Here is an 18,449-nt window from a genome sequence, read left to right as displayed (position 1 = left end):
CCAGGTAACGTAAAAATGGAAGAACTGGGCTTCCCTGGTGGCACAGTGGTTGGGAGTCCGCCTGCCGATGCAGGGGACGCGGGTTCGTGCCCCGGTCCGGGAAGATCCCGCATGCCGCGGAGCGGCTGGGCCCGTGAGCCATGGCCGCTGAGCCTGCGCGTCCGGAGCCTGTGCTCCGCGACGGGAGAGGCCACAGCAATGAGAGGCCCGCGTACCGCAAAAAAAAAAAAAAAAAATGGAAGAACTGAGTGGAAGTCGGTCGTGGAACGTTTCTATTCCACAGCCCCCGAAATTCTCTCACCGTGGCGAGTTGCGCGTGTTTCGGGATTGTTCCCTTTACTCTCTCCTCTGTATCCCCTCTAGGAAATGAAAGCCACTGGCTGACCACACATCCCTCCCTGGGCTTCACGAGTTTTAAGACTTCCCAGAATAAGGCACAATGTCCATGGCCGGAGTCGCTGCTCAGGAGATCAGAGTCCCGTTAAAAACCGGGTTTCTGCACGATGGCCAAGCCCTGGGGAGCCTGAAGGCCTGCTGGGGGGGCCGCGGCGAGTTTGAGAAGTAAGTGCAGGACGTGGGGCCGCTGGAGCCTGAGTGTGTGATGTCCGAGTGAGGGCGGGGACGCGATTGCTGCCTGTTTGTCACCAAGGTGTCTGTCCTTTCCTTTCAGCGGCTTTTTGAACATCGACCCCATAACCATGGCCTACAGTCTGAACTCGACGGCGGAGCACCTAACATCCATAGGTATGTGTCCTGAAAGCCCAAGCGCCCCTGGCACTGGGGGAGGAGGGTGGTGGCAGCCCCTCGCGTGAGCTTGGCCTCCAGCGTTATTTGCTAAATGAGGGAACGACCTGAGCTGTTTCCGACAGGAGCCAGTCCCCTAGTGGCGACAGATTCTGAAGCTAAGCGTGTTCTTAGCCGCCTTTGCACCTCAGCCTGAGTCACTGGGACTCCCTCCCCGTGGGGGTGTGAGCTTCTAAAGGCGTCCCAGCGATGAGACATAATAACTTTCAGGAACCCCAGACAGGATCTCTCTTCTTCCTGACGAGCCTCGAATGCCTGTTTGAAAGTGACAAAGCGGTATAAGTGTTGACAAAAACTTAGAAGAGTGTGTGTATGTTAGTCCTTCTAACGTGAACCTGGTGTTCCTTAGATTTTTGCCAAAGGCTGCTTGTCCCATCGCAGGCGAGTCTCTGGCTCGCGGTATCGCAAGGGGCCTGGTGAGGCTCTGTCCTATCTCAGGGCCGCCCTGAGTGTGCTGTGTGGTCCACCTCTCAAAGGGCCAGGTTGGTGCAGGCTGGCACTCGCGTAAGTTACATGCTGCTGGCCTTCTGTGGATTCTGCACACGTCACGGAACCTGTCTGGGGCGTGTGGGCATGCACCGCGCACACGTCCAAGGCAGATAGAAGAGGTCATTTGTTCTTTGAACCAGATCAGGTGCGTTCCCCACCTCCGGGCCCTAATTACGCCCGTGGTGCTTGCCTGGGTGTGCTCGGCGTTCCAGCGGCTGGGTGTTTGGCCAGGAGCGACCCGGCAGAAGGTGGCAGGAGCGCGGGCAGCTGAGGGCGAGCGTGGTCGATCTTGGGTAACCTCTCGGGTTCCTTCCAGGGCGCGCTTCCAGGTCTGCTCCGATGAACGGCAGCCACTTTCCGGAGCACGGCCCCTCCGCCAAGTCTCGCCTGCCCCCTCTCATCATCCCCCCGAGTGAAGGCTGGGGGCAGCAGGAGGAGGGTCGGGTGGCGTGTGGATTGAAGAAGCTGGCAGTGAACGGGGTCTGTGCCTCCACGCCCCCGCTCACCCCCATCAAGACGCCCCCGTCCCTCTTCCCTGGCGTGGCTCCCTGCGAGCGGGGCTCTAGGCCCCTGCCACCACTGCCCATCTCCGAAGACCTCTCCCTGGACGAGACGGACTGCGAGGTCGAGTTCCTGACCAGCTCGGACACGGACTTCCTTCTAGAAGACTGCACGATCTCCGAGTTCAGAGCCGACGGCCCTGGCAGGCGCAGCTTCCGAGGGTGCGGACAGATCAACTATGCGTATTTCGATACCCCGGCCGTCTCGGCCGCGGATCTCAGCCAGGCGCACGACCAGGCTGCCGAGGGTACGAGTGCCAACCCCCCTCTGTCCCAGGCCCACCGGAGACTGAGGAGGTCTCACTCAGGCCCCGCAGGGTCCTTTAACAAGCCGGCCATCAGGATCTCCAGCTACGTGCACAGGGCTTCTCCCAACTCCGATGACGACAAGCCCGAGGTGCCCCCCCGGGTCCCCATCCCTCCCCGGCCGGCCAAGCCGGACTACAGAAGGTGGTCGGCCGAAGTCACTTCCAGCACCTACAGCGACGAGGACAGGCCCCCCAAAGTCCCGCCGAGAGAACCCTTGTCCCGGAGTAACTCCCGCACCCCGAGCCCCAAAAGTCTCCCGTCTTACCTCAACGGGGTCATGCCCCCCACGCAGAGCTTTGCCCCCGACCCCAAGTATGTGAGCAGCAAAGCCCTGCAGAGACAGCACAGCGAGGGGGCCACCGGTAAGGTGCCCTGCATCCTGCCCATCATTGAAAACGGGAAGAAGGTGAGCTCGACCCATTATTACCTGCTCCCCGAGAGGCCGCCCTACCTGGACAAATACGAAAAGTTCTTTAGGGAAGCAGAAGAGACACACGCGAGCACCCCCATCCAGCCCCTCCCTGCCGACGGTGGCGTCTTTTCGGCCCCAGAAAAGCTGGACTTGAGACCAAGAGTGGATCTGGCAGGCCACGTGAAGCGCAGACATTTCTCCTACGTGGTTTCCCCTTAGACCCTGGGTCCTGGCTCAGCAGAGGTGCCGCAGCAGCCAGCGGTTCTCCTGCAGTTCTCCAGCCTGATGGTGGTTCCCAGGAAGACGGGGCAGGTCGCAGGGTCAGAGAGTCGAACTGTCTGTCTTAAAGAGAAGGGTTTAGAGGGTCGTGAGGTGCTGCCTTGCTGAGAATCCCTGACCGTGTTAGTGGTGGAGAAAAGTCTGCTCAAGTCTGTGATTTAAAGATGTGATGCGGGAAGGAAGGATGGGGACATTTCTGTACGTACTCACGTTATGCACCCGTACCTACACTTGTGGTAAAATCGTAGATCCTAGTTGCAAGTTAACCAAGTAGTTGCTATCTTAGAGTAATATATATTTAGAATAATAAAAACTAAAGCTGGAGGATGGCTCCTGATAGACTGAAAATTGAGCACATGGAAGAGAATACAGAATACGGTATTGTTTAGATCAAAATCATTAAAAAAAAAACAAAACAACTATTTCTGCTTACTAAGTTTGAGGATTTCTGGCTCTGAGGCCTGTTCTGTTTTGTCTCATTCATTCATCTCTGCAAGCAGTTTTTCCGTGGAGGGCAGGGCATTCGTTCTTTCCGTGATTTAACCTGCCTCGTTCAAGTCATCCCAAGACCTAAATCCTTTAGGTCTTGCTTTCCGGTCTGTTGAGGGGAGGGATGGCCACATATTTGGTACCGTATTCTCACCTGTCCGTGTCTCACATCTTGAAAAATGGGAAGGTAACAGAATTAGTCAATCATTTTTCCTTACCATTCCTGCTGTATTCTACCCCCCACCCCCACCCCACCCCGAAACACAGGGCGCTCGGGGGGAAAGCAAATTGAACTCTTCGCCAGTGTTGAGGATGTCAGTTGAAGCAGTAATGAAACAGCAATGCGGTTGAGAGGATCTGTGTGGGGACGTGTGTCTTTTTGTTTTGTTTGTTTCTTGTTTTTTTGTCTTGGGTTTTTTTCCCTCCCCTTTTTTAGACTGTATAAATAAACGAATACAACACAAGCTGGCCTTGTGTTGCTGGTTCCTCTTCAGTATTTCCTGGGGATTGTTTGCTTTTTAAGTAAAACACTTCTGACCAACAGCCCAGTATGTCTTAAGAGCAGAGGTCACCTCAGCACCTGCTTTGGAGACTCTCACAGTCGGCTGCTCCGCTCGGAGAGCTCACGTTCCCATTTTCACAAGCTTCGCTGTATTTATCTCGTGTAGGGCCGCACAAAGGAGATGGTGCTCAGTAACAGAAGTACCTTACTGCGATGTTCTTCATATTAAACAAGCTGTTTACAGTTTAAACTGCTGAGTGATGTTATTTGAGTTATTTAAAGCTTATATTTTAGTATGAACTAAATGAAGGTTAAAACATGCTTTAGAAAAATGCACTGATTTCTGCATTTATGTGTACAGTATTGGACAAAGGATTTTATTCATGTTTGTTGCATTATTTTGAATATTGTCTTTTCATTTTAATAAAGTTATAATACTTATTTATGACACCGTGAATAATGTTTCTTGCCTACACTCTTATAAAATTTTGTGTCTCGAGGGAGGGGGAGGAGAGGTGTAAAAAAAAAAATTTGTGTCTCGAGTAATATGACAACATGACCGTTTTTAAGCACAAGGGCAGGTTTTTAAGCAGTCCAACATAGGCTTGAAATTTACCACCATTCCCTAAAATGACAAACGACTTAAGCAATGTACATTTAGGTAGTATACAGACAGTGAAAACGAGCCGTTTGTATGTATCTATAACAATTAAGAAGGTGCATCTGAATTGATGCTGGTTCGTTGCTGTGGAAACAGGTTCCTTCTGGGTAGGGGCATCCCCATCAAAGGGGCTCTAACAGGAAGCAGCCAGCTCTGACATGGACCTGATGTGACGCACTTTGAGTTTGAGGACTAGGTCTGGGTTGCCCTGGGCCCTTGGGGAGGCTCTGCTTCTTGCTTGATGCAAGGCCACCAAAGGAAGCCCAGCCTGCCCTGGCTTCTCACTGAGTCATAGGTTTGGGAGGCAGGAGGAGGCTGGGATGCCGTCGGGGAGGGTGCCTGTCCGGTGTCGCCTGGTCCTTTGCCTGTTCACCTCCCTTTCCTCTGCCCTGTCGCTGAAATCCAGCTGCCTGCCGTCCCCCGCCCCCGGCCCTCGACACTCCCCAGCTTCCTGGGTGACGGCAAAGCTCTCCATGACTTTAACTGCACCCCTGCCTGTGCTTAGTTCCTTCCAGAGTAAGGAGTCAGGACTCGGAAATGGAATATCTGGGCTGAAAGTCCAGCTCCAGCTCTTTCTAATGACGTGTTGGGCAGATTCTTCGAAATCTCTGTACCTCAGTGTTCTCATTGGTAAAACCGGGGGAGAGGGTGACAACTACGATCTGTGACAACTGCGTATAAACCAGTAGCTGGTACACAGTGAGGGCCCCGTCTGTGGATTGATTTCATCCTCACCCCACAAGTTGGGCGTTATTTCTGGCAATTGACAGATGAAGAAATGGGTTTGAGGAGTTCCTTCAACAGACGTTTGTTGAATAACTACCAAGTGCTAGATCCTCGGAAAACACACCCAGGCCCTTACGGAATTTGAAGCAGTACCTAGTGACCATTTGTGATAAACGCTGGAAAGGAATGAACAGTGGTGGTGACAGAATGACAAAAGGGCCCCCACCTCTCTGAGGTGATGAGATCTGAAGGGAGGGAATCTGAGCCGAAGGAAGCACAGTGAACTGGGAGGCCCAGGACGGGGACCGCAAGGCTGGAGGGAAGCTGGGCATTCGCCAGGGGCCGGAAGTTACCCAGCGAGAGCGACAACGGGGAAGGGTAGCGGATGCCACTCAAAGGTCTAAGCAGGGGATGGATGGGATGGGATGTGTTTCGAGAAGACCAAGGGCTGTTGCATGCAGAACGGATTGGAAAGGGGGAGGCTTCAGAACAGAGGCTGTCAGAACTGAGATCCGAGTGTCCGGCGGTGGAGACGGAGAAACACTGGCTTTGAAGATACTTGGAGGCAGAAATAGCAGGTGGTGATCTCAGGTGGGAGGCAGACCCAGGTGTGTGGCCCGGGCCGCTGTGCCTGTCCCCCGGGGGCTCCTGATCACGGCACTGACACCGCACCATGTGCAGGTCGTAGTTTGTGCCTGTTTTTCCCACTCCACTGCCTTTTCTTTGTACTGTGGTCAAGACCATCTTTAATTCATTGCGTACTTGCTTCCCTCTCACCTTCCTGTTGTTCCTTGATTTTGCGAGACTATTATCTTTTCCTGTTTCTTCCTGGCCGGCGCCACTAGTGACCAGAACGCTATCCATAGCACCGCTTGCCAACTCAGTCCTTGGCCAGCACACAGAGCAGATGGAATTCTAAGCGCTCCCCTGGCCCAGGGCAGCCCTGGGCCTGTTCTCTTAGTGTTGATAAGACCGTTACGGGCGAGGAGACAGCCGGCTCTCAGCTGCCACTGAATGCACTGTTGAGTCCTCACTTAAAGACGGGCCTTACCTAGTTAACAAAGCTCTGGCCTAAAGTCGGGAAGTGCAGGCTCATCTCAACCTCCCACGTCCTCCAGGAAGGATTCCCTGAGCGTCCCTTCCCCATCAACGGGAGACCACAGCAGAGCAGGGCCCAGCCCTATGCAAACAGAAGGAATTTATTATGAGGGACCGTTTCATGGCAGAAAGCAGAAGCTAAGTTCAAGAGGACTCCTTTGTTAAGTCAACCCAAAATCTGGATAATATTAAATTCCAAGCCTCTTTAGGCTGCGATAATCAAGTATGCCTTGCCGATCTTACTAAATTCCACATTCTAATGGAAGTTTAATCTTGTTTATGCGTTGCTTATTTCTCTTTAGGTCTCAAGGGATGTCTTAACTGTGTTATGAAAAGATCTTTTAAAAGGGTGTTTCTTCAATGCTAGGGGCCCTAGTCAAAACAACAGAGCCACAGATTTTTCTAGAGCAATTCATAGTCGGAGAAAAGAGAACTACATCCACCTACTGGTTTAAGAATCAAAATATATATTAAGCTATTCTCTATTTTAGTTCTTTTTTAAAAATTTTTATTCATTTTATTTTTTGGCTGTACTGCATGGCTTGCGGGATCTTAGTTCCCCAACCAGGGATCGAAACCCATGTCCCCTGCAGTGGAAACACGGAGTCTTAACCACTGGACCGCCAGGGAAGTCCCTCTATTTTAGTTCTTAATTTCATCACATAATTTATTATATTAGGGTATATGGAGACATTTTCTTAAAAATAAGCTCCTAGCATGGTTATTTCATACATAGCTTTGTTTTTGTTTTTGACTTTTCGTTTTGAGATTAATTATAGATTCAAAAGTTTCAAAAACAGTACAGAGAGGTCCCCTGTACCCATTACTCAGATTTCCCCGATGATAACATATAATCATAGTCCATAATCAAAGCCAGGAAATTGACATTGCCACAACACACACACACACACACACACATATATACAGTATTTTATTCAGCAATAGTTACTATCAAAATGGACTTAGGGCCTACTTTGTAAAATTAACTTAGAAATTCATTTCAGCATTCTGTTAGGCATTTTGTGAAAAGCTAATAAAACTTTAAAACTATGTTGCCGTGTAAAAATATCTACATTATGGTAACAGCAACTGAGAAGATAAAACTGACTCAGGTTGGTTCTGACCTGCCAAGATTTTCCACAAGATTAATTTGCATTAGCTCTAGTAAGGATGTTACTTCAAACTTTGAGGATTCTTGAATGATTTTTCCTTTAAAGGCCTTCGGATAGACAGACTGAGGTTCCACACCTTTGAATCTGAATCGTGTAACAAACCAGGAGGCAAACTGTGAATTTCCAATCCAGTACTAAAGCTTGGGAGTGGGGGGCATGGTGGTGGTATGGATTCTTGTTTTTAAGAAAATAAGCTTAGGTCAAACTAAGATACACTCAGAGACTGGTTTGCTTTGCAGACTAGACCATTTGAAAAACGTTCTGACCCTTTTCCTCTCCACATTTGAATCATACACCTTTTAAGAGAAGTTTTGGTGTTTTATTTGGAAAGTAGAGAGAGGAGAGAATAGGGCAGAAGGTTCAAGTGTATCCGAAATCAGCTAGCCTGATTGTACTAAGCGAAACAATGTAACTGAAGCATGTCTAATGCAATCTGAGGGTGTGAATTTTCATGCTTGCTTTTCACTTGAATGTATCAAACTTCAAGATACTTCTACCTAAGCAGCCCAGATGTGTTACTAGAGCATGTTTAGACAGGCTCAACTCGGCTTTCACGTGATCTGCCCAGAATTCAGTGGCAAAGGTAGGTATAGTGTTTACGTTTTCCAGCACCTGCAGAAATGCTTTCACATCAGAGCAGCCCTTGACGGCCCTTTGCTTCTCAGGCCCATGGCCACCTGGCAGGGCCGCAGGTGGGGTTTGGGATGGAGAGGGGGCTGGGGATGGTTGGGAAGGTTTTCCCTGCCTAGAAAGAGAGCTGCTGGCAGGCCATTGGGCTTACACGTGCCTCCACTATGCCGTCATCCTTCACCCTGCGATCCCATCAAATGGCCTGGAACCCAAAGCAAGCCCACCCGTAGCAAGTTCTCTAAAACAGCATCCATGATGGCATGTAAATCTTCTCTTCCTCCCTCCCCCAACCAAAGTAAAAGGGGGAACCGAGGGGTTATAACCAAGGGACTGGTCCTTGGGAACGTACGAGCATTCGTCATCTTGAACTCTGTGCCCCGATGGGAAAAGGCAGCGCCTTCATTCCTTGGAAATAACTTTGGATCCATGTCAAATAAACATCTTAATCACATGCTTCTTGCATGTTTCTTCATTTCGCAGTTATGAGGGATTAGCCCAGCGCCTCCCCTGGGACCGCGTGACTTTTGTACACTCCCCTCTTGTGTAAGGCTGGATGAGTCTGTCTGTCAGGCCTGAGCTCTGAGTGGCCCTGGGCTCAGCACACAGGAAGCTGTATTTTGCCTGTGCCAACTCCTCGGCCGTGCTGAGGTTCTTGCAGGCACTAGTGTCCTGTACACAGTTTTCTACCTAGTAACCAATCACAGCTCTTGGCTAAGCAGAAGCCGGGGCCGGATCCTGAGGTTCAGGGAGACCTGGGAGCCCCGCTCAGCGCACCCACAGCAGCCCACATGCATGATAAGACCTGTCTGCGTATCGCCCCGGCCTGGGAGGCTCTAATTACACGTCTGGGGCTCGCAGGAGCCCAGGTGGCCCGGCTCACAAGATCCCAGAACTGTGAAGATAGCGCGGGCACAGTTCTCACTGCCTGGGCAGCCAGATCAGGGAGGCTTCTCTGAGCCCCGTGCGTCATTTCAATACGAATTATGACAACCGCCTTCCAAAGACAACAGTCCATTTACCCAGGCGGCTCTTCTGCAAGCACTGCCACAATTTTATCCTCCCATCAAGGTTTCAGGCTCTACCTTCCTGGTCTTTCCAGCTCAACTTTCCACCTGCCCCCTTACTGGCACAGCAGAAAACTGCTGGGCATCGCGGCAGAGTCAGTGCAAAAAAGCACAATATCGAGGCCCCAGGCAGCCGTGTTCCCCCCACTCAAGGTAGCTTTGGCCTGAGAGGTGGCTCGCGGATGCCACTTTGACTGATTGAACCTGTTCCTGCATTTCCCTGACCGTGTTAACAGTCACCAGTTATCAGAAACGTGCCCTTTGCCAGTGGCGATGCTGGGCACACGGAGATCTTGCGTGAAGCTACCAGCATCTGCCTTACAACCAAGCGACCTGGTTCAAAAGAAAAGATGCTTGGGACTTCCCTGACGGTCCAGTGGTTGGGACTCCGTTCTTCCACTGCGGGGGGTGGGGGTGGGGGGTGGGGGGCGGCGGGTTCGATCGCTGGTTGGGGAACTAGGATCCTGCATGCCGCGTGGTATGGCCAAAAAAAAAAAGAAGAAAAGAAAAAGGACACTTGTACGGAGCCGCGCGAGAAAGTCACCGTCACTGGGACCAAAATCCTGATTTGGCACACGTCAGAGGCTCATTGAGGAAAGAAAGGTGTGTCATGGGAGCAGGTAACACAACAGGTGTTCAACCTGTCATCAGTCAGCTGTGTGGGAGGATTTTGTGGACAGCAGCCAGAAATCTGTTTTTATTTTTGTTTTCGAGGCTAGTTTTTTTTTTTTTCTTCCAAGCTTACTGGATGCTGAATCGGTTCAGTTTTTTCCTTTTGCAAGAATCCGCACACTTTAACGGTAATAGGTTGGCACTTATTTGGTTACTGATGAGGATCTTACAAAGAAATTGATTTACCAAACTGAAATTGTCATTTTTTATAGTTGATTTAGATGTGGTACATATATACAATGGAATATTAGCCATTAAAAAGAACAAGACAATGCCATTTGCAGCAACGTGGATGGACTTAGAGATTATCATACCGAGTGAAGTAAGTCAGACAGACTAAGACAGGTACCATATGACATCACGTATATGTGGAATCTAAAACAAAAGGCTACAAATGAATTTATCTACAAAACAGAATTAGAGTTACAGATGTAGAAAATAAATTTATGGTTACCGGTGGGTAAGGGGGGGAGGGATAAACTGGAAGATTGGGATTGACACATATACACTACTATATATAAAATAGACAACTAATAGAACCTCTAGTGTAGCACAGGGAACTCTACTCAATACTCTGTAATGACCTATATGGGAAAAGAATCTTAAAAAGAGTGGATATATGTATACGTATAACTGATTCACTTTGCTGTACACTTGAAATCCTCATTTTCTTTCTTTTTTTAAAAAAAATTTATTTATTTTTGGCTGCATTGGGTCTTTGTTGCTGCGCGTGGGCTTTCTCTAGTTGCGGCGAGTGGGGGCTACTCTTTGTTGCGGGCTTCTCATTGCAGTGGCTTCTCTTGTTGCAGAACATGGGTTCTAGGCGCATGGGCTTCAGTAGTTGTGGCACTCGGGCTTCCGTAGTTGTGGCTTGCAGGCTTTAGAGCGCAGGCTCAGTAGTTGTGGCGTGCGGGCTTCGTTGCTCTGCAGCATGTGGGATCTTCCCGGACCAGGGCTCGAACCCGTGTGCCCTGCATTGACAGGTGGATTCTCAACCACTGCGCCCCCAGGGAAGCCCCAAATCCTCATTTTCAATGTTTTCCTCTAAAACCTGAAGTATCATCAGTCTATAGACATCTTCTATTCATGTCTTTTTTTTTTTTCTTAAATCATATTCTTAATGGTTCTATGTATTCAGTAATCCTAAAAAGACAGCTTTCTGGATACAGAGTTTTCTCTGAACAGCCTTACAGGCAAAAAGAGGTGTTACCGTCCCACCCAGCGTGCATTATAATTCTGTCGTTGCTTAATCCCCACCCAAATGCCCATTTCCAGCTATACAAACTCATATTATTCTTTCTGAATCATACATACGTGCCACACCCTGAGTTGCACGTAAAACCTTGCTGTGTTATTTCTACATCACTGTGTCCTGACGCGAGCTGTGGCTGACTTAGAAGCCCTTGTATATTTTTCTGGACTCATTTATCACCTCAATTCCCCGTAACTGGTTCTAGGTGGCAATTTCATGGAAAGGTTTTCTTCTGAAATTCTGTAGCCTAATGTTGAGGATATGTTTTCAACCCCTCTCCTGGTTGCTAATCCTGATGTCAGCAGATCTTTCTCCTTTAAGTTTGAACCTCAGCCAGGACAAGAGACACAGTATTATTCAGAGGGGTGCAGAGCCCCTACCCTGTGGTCCACAGCCAGGAATGTGATGCAGGCGCATACCCATCCATGGCCCAACGCAGGTGGGCCTCCTGCCTCCCTGGTAAACATATCCTGGAGTCCCCTGAAGTCAAGAATAAACCTGGGACCTCCCTGGCGGTCCAGTGGTGAGGACTCCGCGCTCCCACTGCCGTGGGCCTGGGTTCAGTCCCTGGCTGGGGAACTAAGATCCCGCAAGCCACGCGGTGAGGCCCGCCCCCCCGCCAGAAAAAAAAACACACAAAAAAACTGTAAGTAAAAACCCAAAATGTCTATTGGCATACCGGACTGTTTCAGGAATTCATGAAAGATACAGAGTAGATAGGTGTGGTTTGATGGAGAAATAGGATCAAAGGAAAAGGAAGCCTAAAATATTCACAGGCAGTGACTTCTGTGAAAGCAGTCCAAGAGTTCTGAGAAAGTTCTGTGTTTATGGAAATGGAACAGGAAGCAGCCCTGGGGCAGTAGTCAGGGTGATTATCTGGAGAACCACTTTCGGAGTATCCGCTGGCTAGCGGCTCCCACTCCCTTCCCTGTACTAAACCCGTGCCAGTGAGTGTCTGCCTCCAGGCTAGAGCATTAGTGTCCAAGAGACAGGCAAGGCCCCAGGCAGCAGGAAGTCTCTAGGTGGGATGGAAAGCCCTTCCCGATGAAGAGGAACCATCCCCACTGCACACCCTGTCAGAAGCACAGACCCTCCTCTTCCAAGCACATGTGATCAGAGCCTGGATCCACAGACAGCAGAATTGGGGGTTTTCAAACACAAATAGGAGCATAAGATTAAAAATCACCAAACATTTGAAAACCAATGAATGTCAAGAAGAGCACACAACTCTATAAACAGAGACCAGCACCCATGCAAAGATTTCACAAAGTAAACAGATGTGAAAATAATCCTCAGACACAATATTACAAGACACAAAACCAAGGTATTATGGGAAAAGTCCGAGGAACAGCAAATGAGGAGAAAAGTAAAGAGGCATTTAGAATCTGAGGAGACAGGAATAGAGAGTGCCATGAAAGAAATAATTAAAACATAATGGAAGAAAATTTCCCAGATCTGAAGAAAGATACAGGTCTTCACATGGAAAGGGCCCTCGGGTGACAAAATGACTTACTTGGAAATAAGACACACCCTTACACATTTCCCAAAACTTCAGAATACCAAGAGAAAAACAAAAACAAAAAACAACACCGTTTCCAAAGGAAAATAAGCATAAAATTACCCTCAAAGAAGTAAGAATTATATGAGCCCCAGCAACATAGGACGCTGGTGGAAAATGGAGCAATGTCATCAAGGTTCTAAGAAAAAATGACTTTGAACCCAGAGTCCTTTACTCAGCCAAATTAGCATTCACGTGAAAGGTCACAGCTAAATACTTGGGGCATATAAACCTCAGGAAGTCTGTCACTCTCAGATTTGCTCCCTGAAGGAATTTCTCAAGGATTGCCACATAGCAAGACACAAAGAATCCAAGAAGGAGGTAGCTATGGTATCCAATGGGCAGTGGCAAACAGAGCAGCCATTACAGCTTATAGTGAAGTTTAAATAGTTTTTATGCATAGCTAAAAAATGAATAATAATAGAGAACTAAGATCCCGGATTAATTCAAGGAAAAGGAGAATGAGAAGGGAAGTGAAAACAGACTCAGGTTTTGGTCTTTTTGGAGGAGAGGATAGAACTGATTAATTCTGGATATTATTGAATACTATTAGTGTACATTAAAAATCTAGAGGAGGGGCTTCCCTGGAGGTCCAGTGGGTAAGACTCTACGCTCCCAATGCAGGGGGCCCAGGTTTGATCCCTGGTCGGGGAACTAGGTCCTGCACGCATGCCGCAACTAAGAAGTCCGCATTCCGCAACTAAAAGATCCCACGTGCCGCAACTAAGACCCGGCACAGCCTAAATAAATAAATAAGAAGTGTCAGGCTCCCTAGGAAACCATTAAAAATGAAGCTGTAAAATATAGAGAGTGGCATGGGAATTAAAAAAAAAAAATCTAGAGGATAGGAGACGATTTCTGAAGTAGGTTCCCGCTTCTCCATTCTTTGCCCACTGAATAAAGCTTGTGCTGTTCCAGTCTCAAAAGAAAAAAATCTAGAGGGTAAGTTCCACCTCAGGTAATAGCACAGAAGCTACTGAGAGTTAGAAACTCGGGAAAAACATCAAAAACAACTAGGTGAAGGCACAGTGCCCTAGACGGAAGGAATCTCGGGGTGGTCCACCTCATCTTACAGGGCTGAAAAGACAGAAGCTGGATTTAAGGGCTGCCAGAGTAGCTGGGAATTGAGGGAGGGCAGATCCTGAAAGGAGGAAGCCCCCAGATCTCTGTAAAAATACCCCTTCAAGCCTGGGCTGACTGCTGAACCAGGTATGTACGGGTCATGCCTCCAAGGAGCCCAGTTGAAAGTGCCAAGTGGAGAGGCAGAGGACCGAGCAGAGATTTCAGGAGCTGCCCGACTGCAGACTCAGAGTTTGGAATTCAAGTCCACCCTAGTTCGAGGTGTTTGGCTTTATACTAAAACCCCAGAAAGGCCATGTTTTAGAAGTGAGGCCCACATCCCGCACTGAGGGCAAAACTGAAACAAACATACCCTAACAAAGCCTAGAACTAAGCTGCCACAGGACCAAGTTTATCTGCCAGTAATTTAACGGCCTTCTAGAACAAAGTTCATCACTTTTCAGAGGAAGTTGACAGAAACTATGTGTCTGTCATAACGTATCACCCATAATGTTCAGTGTACGATCAGAATTTATGAGACACGCAAAGAAGCAGGAGACTGCATCCCATAATCAAGAGAAAAAAGCAGACCCACAGAAAAGCCAGACACTAGAATTAGCGAAGACTCAAAAATAATTATTATAAATATGTTAAAGATTTGACAGGAAAAGATGGATATAATGGGTGAAGGTATAGGGATGACTTTTTAGGAGCAATACAGAAACACTAAAAAAGAGCCAAATGGAAATCTTAGACCTGAAAAATGCTGTATCTGAAAGAAAAAATTTTAGGAGATTGAAAGCTGATTGGATACTGCAAAAGAAAGGATCGTAATGTGAACATAAAAACAGGTAAGTAGAAGGTATTCAAACTACAGCACAAAAAGAAAATCGATTGGAAAATTGTCCCAAGTGGGATGGTAGAAGTTGGCTGTACACCTTCTAAAACACTTGAAGAAAAAGAAAATGAAACTTTAAGAGAATGGGCAATCCAAGAAATGGTAAGAGGAGAAATTTAATATGAAAAATCAGGGTAAAAAGCGAACATAAAATAAGATAGCAAGAATAAGTCAAAACATTCCAGTAATCACAAAAGGGGTATGAATTAAATTCCCATTTCCACTCTTTGGCAGAAATTGCAGCAATATCTTTTTAGATCCATCTCCTAGAGAAATGGAAATAAAAACAAAAATAAACAAATGGGACCTAATTAAACTTGAGCTTTTGCTCAGCAAAGGAAACCATAAATAAAACAAAAAGATAACCTACAGAATGGGAGAAAATATTTGCAAATGATGCAACCAACAAGGGATTAATTTCCAAAATATACAAGGAGCTCATACAGCTCAATAACAAAAAAACAAACAACCCAATAAAAAATGGGCAGAAGACCGAAACAGACATTTCTCCAAAGAAATCACACAGATAGGGCTTCCCTGGTGCGCAGTGGTTGAGAGTCTGCCTACCGATGCAGGGGACACGGGTTCGTGTCCCGGTCCGGAAAGATCCCACATGCCACGAAGCGGCTGGGTCCGTGAGCCATGGCCACTGAGCCTGCGTGTCCGGAGCCTGTGCTCCGCAACGGGAGAGGCCACAACAGTGAGAGGCCCGCGTACGGAAAATAAAAGAAAGAAAGAAAAGAAAAGAAAAAAAGAAATCACACAGATAGCCAACAGGTACATGAAAAAATGCTCAACATCACTAATTATTAGAGAAATGCAAATCAAAACTACAATGAGGTATCACCTCACTCTGGTCAGAATGGCCATCAGCAAAAAGTCTACAAATAATAAATGCTGGAGAAGGTGTAGAGAAAGAGGAGCCCTCTCGCACTGCTGGTGGGAATGTAAATTGGTGCAGCCACTATGGAGAACAGTATGGAGGTTCCTTAAAAAACTGAAAATAGAGCTATCATATGATTCTGCAATCCCACTCCTGGGCATATATCTGAAGAAGACTATAATTAGAAAAAATGCATGCACTCCAAAGTTCATTGCAGCACTATTTACAATAGCCAAGACATGGAAGCAACTTAAATGTCCACTGACAGATGACAGATGAATGGATAAAGAAGATGTGAGATATATACACACACACACATACACACATACATACATACATACATACATACATACATACATACACACAATGGAATATTATTCAGCCATAAAAAAGAATGAAATAGTGCCATTTGCAGCAACATGGATAGACATAGATATCATCACACAAAATGAAGTAAGCCAGACAAAGACAAATATATGATATTGCTTATATATGGAATCTAAAAAAAAAAAGATACAAATGAACTTATTTACAAAACAGAAATAGACCCACAGACATAGAAAACAAATGTATGGTTACCAAAGGGGAAAGGGGGGTAGGGATAAATTAGGAGGTTGGGATTAACGTATACACACTACTCTATATAAAATAGATAGCCAACAAGGACAGGGAACTCTACCCCATATTTTGTAATAACCTACAAGAGAAAAGAATCTGAAAAATAATATATACGTATGTAGATATGTATGTATAACTGAATCACTGTGCTGTACACCTGAAACTAATAGGACATTGTAAATCAACCACACTTCAATAAAATAAAATTTATGTAAACAACAGCAAAAAAGATGAAGGTGACATTAAAAATAGAGACTTTCAGATCAACGACAACCAAATTGATATGTAATTCACAGAAGATGCACGTAAAAAGAAAGTTATATGTTAGTTGGAACTGCTTTTGAATACAAATAACAGAAACACCAACTACAGTGGCTAACAGTGGGTTTATTTTTCTTGTAGAAGTCTGGAAGCGTGTGGCTGCTGGTGTTGGTTAGTCAGTGTAGGGGTGGCATCTCAGCAGTTCTCCTGGCCCTTTCTTCATGGTCACAGAATGGCTGCCAAGGCTTTAGGCATTACATCCACATGGAAAGCAGGAATGGGAAAAAAACAACACTGGTCACATGGCTTCCTCTTTCAGGAAAAGCAAAAACCTTCCCAGAGTTCTCAACAGACTTCTGCTGGTGTGTCAGTAATCAAAACTGTTGTCAGGGCTTCCCTGGTGGCACAGTGGTTGAGAGTCCACCTGCCGATGCAGGGCACACGGGTTCGTGCCCCGGTCCGGGAAGATCCCACATGCTGAGGAGCGGCTGGGCCCGTGAGCCATGGCCGCTGAGCCTGCGCGCCCGGAGCCTGTGCTTGGCAGCGGGAGAGGCCACAACAGTGAGAGGCCCGCGTACCGCAAAAAAAACAAAAAACAAAAAACTGTTGTCAGCTGGCAAGAGGGGAGGTCACCCCAGCTTATTTAGTAAAGGCAGACAAGAGATAAGGGATTTTGAAATGAATGTTCTGTAGCCAGTGAATAGTGTCTCACACAGGTTCAAAATACAGGGATGGAAAAGATACACTAGGCACAGGCCGACAAAAGGGTAACAAGAACTGAGAGGCTGCAGAGCGGTGAGAAGCTACCCAGTAGCTCTGAGCAGGTCATGATCAATGGACTCAGCACACTTTTCAACTCCTGTATTGTAGAGGCTGGAACGTAAAAGCCTAATTTCTGATGCACTTTTGCAGCTAGATTCTAGACATGAATTAGGTTCTCCCAACTGCATGGGCCTGCATGAGATTTGGTAGCTGGAATTGAGGCCAACACTGTCGTTCTGCTGGCAACCAAGGTCATGACGAGGAGTGTAAAAGATTGGCAGTGGCCAGACTCAGCATTTCAGGGTTTTATCAGCAGCTTTGTGGGTAGATATGGTCATTATGGTAACAGCGGCAGCAGCAGTGGCCTCCTAACTCTGGCTTCCTTATGCCTGAGTCAAAACTACATTGATGTGGTCTTCAGCTCAACAGTTCCAGGGGAGGTTTCCTGATTTACCACACCTCCAGTTTTTCCAGTGATTTTATAAGCACCTAATTCCCTGTTTTAAACCCCTTTCTGCTTAAAGTACACTGAGTGGTTTCTATTTCCTGCACTGAACTCTGAAACTGGTAACACACACAACCACTCAGGTCTTAGAATGATAGGGCCCCTCAGGTGACTTTCAGAAGTAGTGTAAACCCTCTCTGGGAAGAGCTCAAACTCAGTCTGAACCTCAAAGAATCCTATAGAATTAACAATAAAATAAAGGAAAATGAACACTTCCCAAGCAAAAACCACAAAACACACAGGGAAACAAAGCACCATAAACAAAAACAGCAGGAACCACAGACAGCAGAGACAGAACTGCAAAGCCTTTGGATTTGAGAATTATCAGACACACACTGCTATATTTAAAATAGATAACCAGTGAGGACCGACTGTAGAGCACAGGGAACTCTGCTCAATACTGTGTAACAACCTAAGTGGGAAAAGAATTTGAAAAAGAATAGTTACATGTATATGTGTAACTGAATCACTTTGCTGTACACCTGAAACTAACACAACATTGTTAACCAACTATACTCCAATATAAAATAAAAATTTTTTAAAAAACATAAAAAACACATGTTTTGTATATTTAAATAAATAAACATGTACATACAACAAATAGATTTGAAAAAGAATAAAACATTTTAAAGTAAAATTAATATGTAACAGGGCTTCCCTGGTGGCGCAGTGGTTGAGAGTCCGCCTGCCCATGCAGGGGACACGGGTTCGTGCCCCGGTCCGGGAGGATCCCACATGCTGCAGAGCAGCTGGGCCCGTGGGCCACGGCCGCTGAGCCTGCGCGTC

The 18,449-nt window shown here is 47.0% G+C and overlaps 1 protein-coding gene across 1 annotated transcript; it reads left to right on the top strand.

Moving 5' to 3' along the window:
* Positions 1-439: 439 nt before the first annotated feature.
* ERRFI1 (ERBB receptor feedback inhibitor 1) lies at positions 440-2,793 on the top strand. The gene is made up of 3 exons (XM_065896997.1): positions 440-561; positions 671-744; positions 1,610-2,793. Exons 1-3 carry the CDS (start codon positions 440-442, stop codon positions 2,791-2,793), a joined length of 1,380 nt encoding a protein of 459 aa, XP_065753069.1.
* The last annotated feature ends 15,656 nt before the right edge of the window (positions 2,794-18,449 follow it).

This window comes from Phocoena phocoena, chromosome 1 (genome assembly GCF_963924675.1).
Source record: "Phocoena phocoena chromosome 1, mPhoPho1.1, whole genome shotgun sequence".
NCBI lineage: Eukaryota > Metazoa > Chordata > Mammalia > Artiodactyla > Phocoenidae > Phocoena > Phocoena phocoena.
The sequence above is the reverse complement of the archived record's forward strand: the minus strand, read 5'-3'. Positions and strand labels throughout refer to the sequence as shown.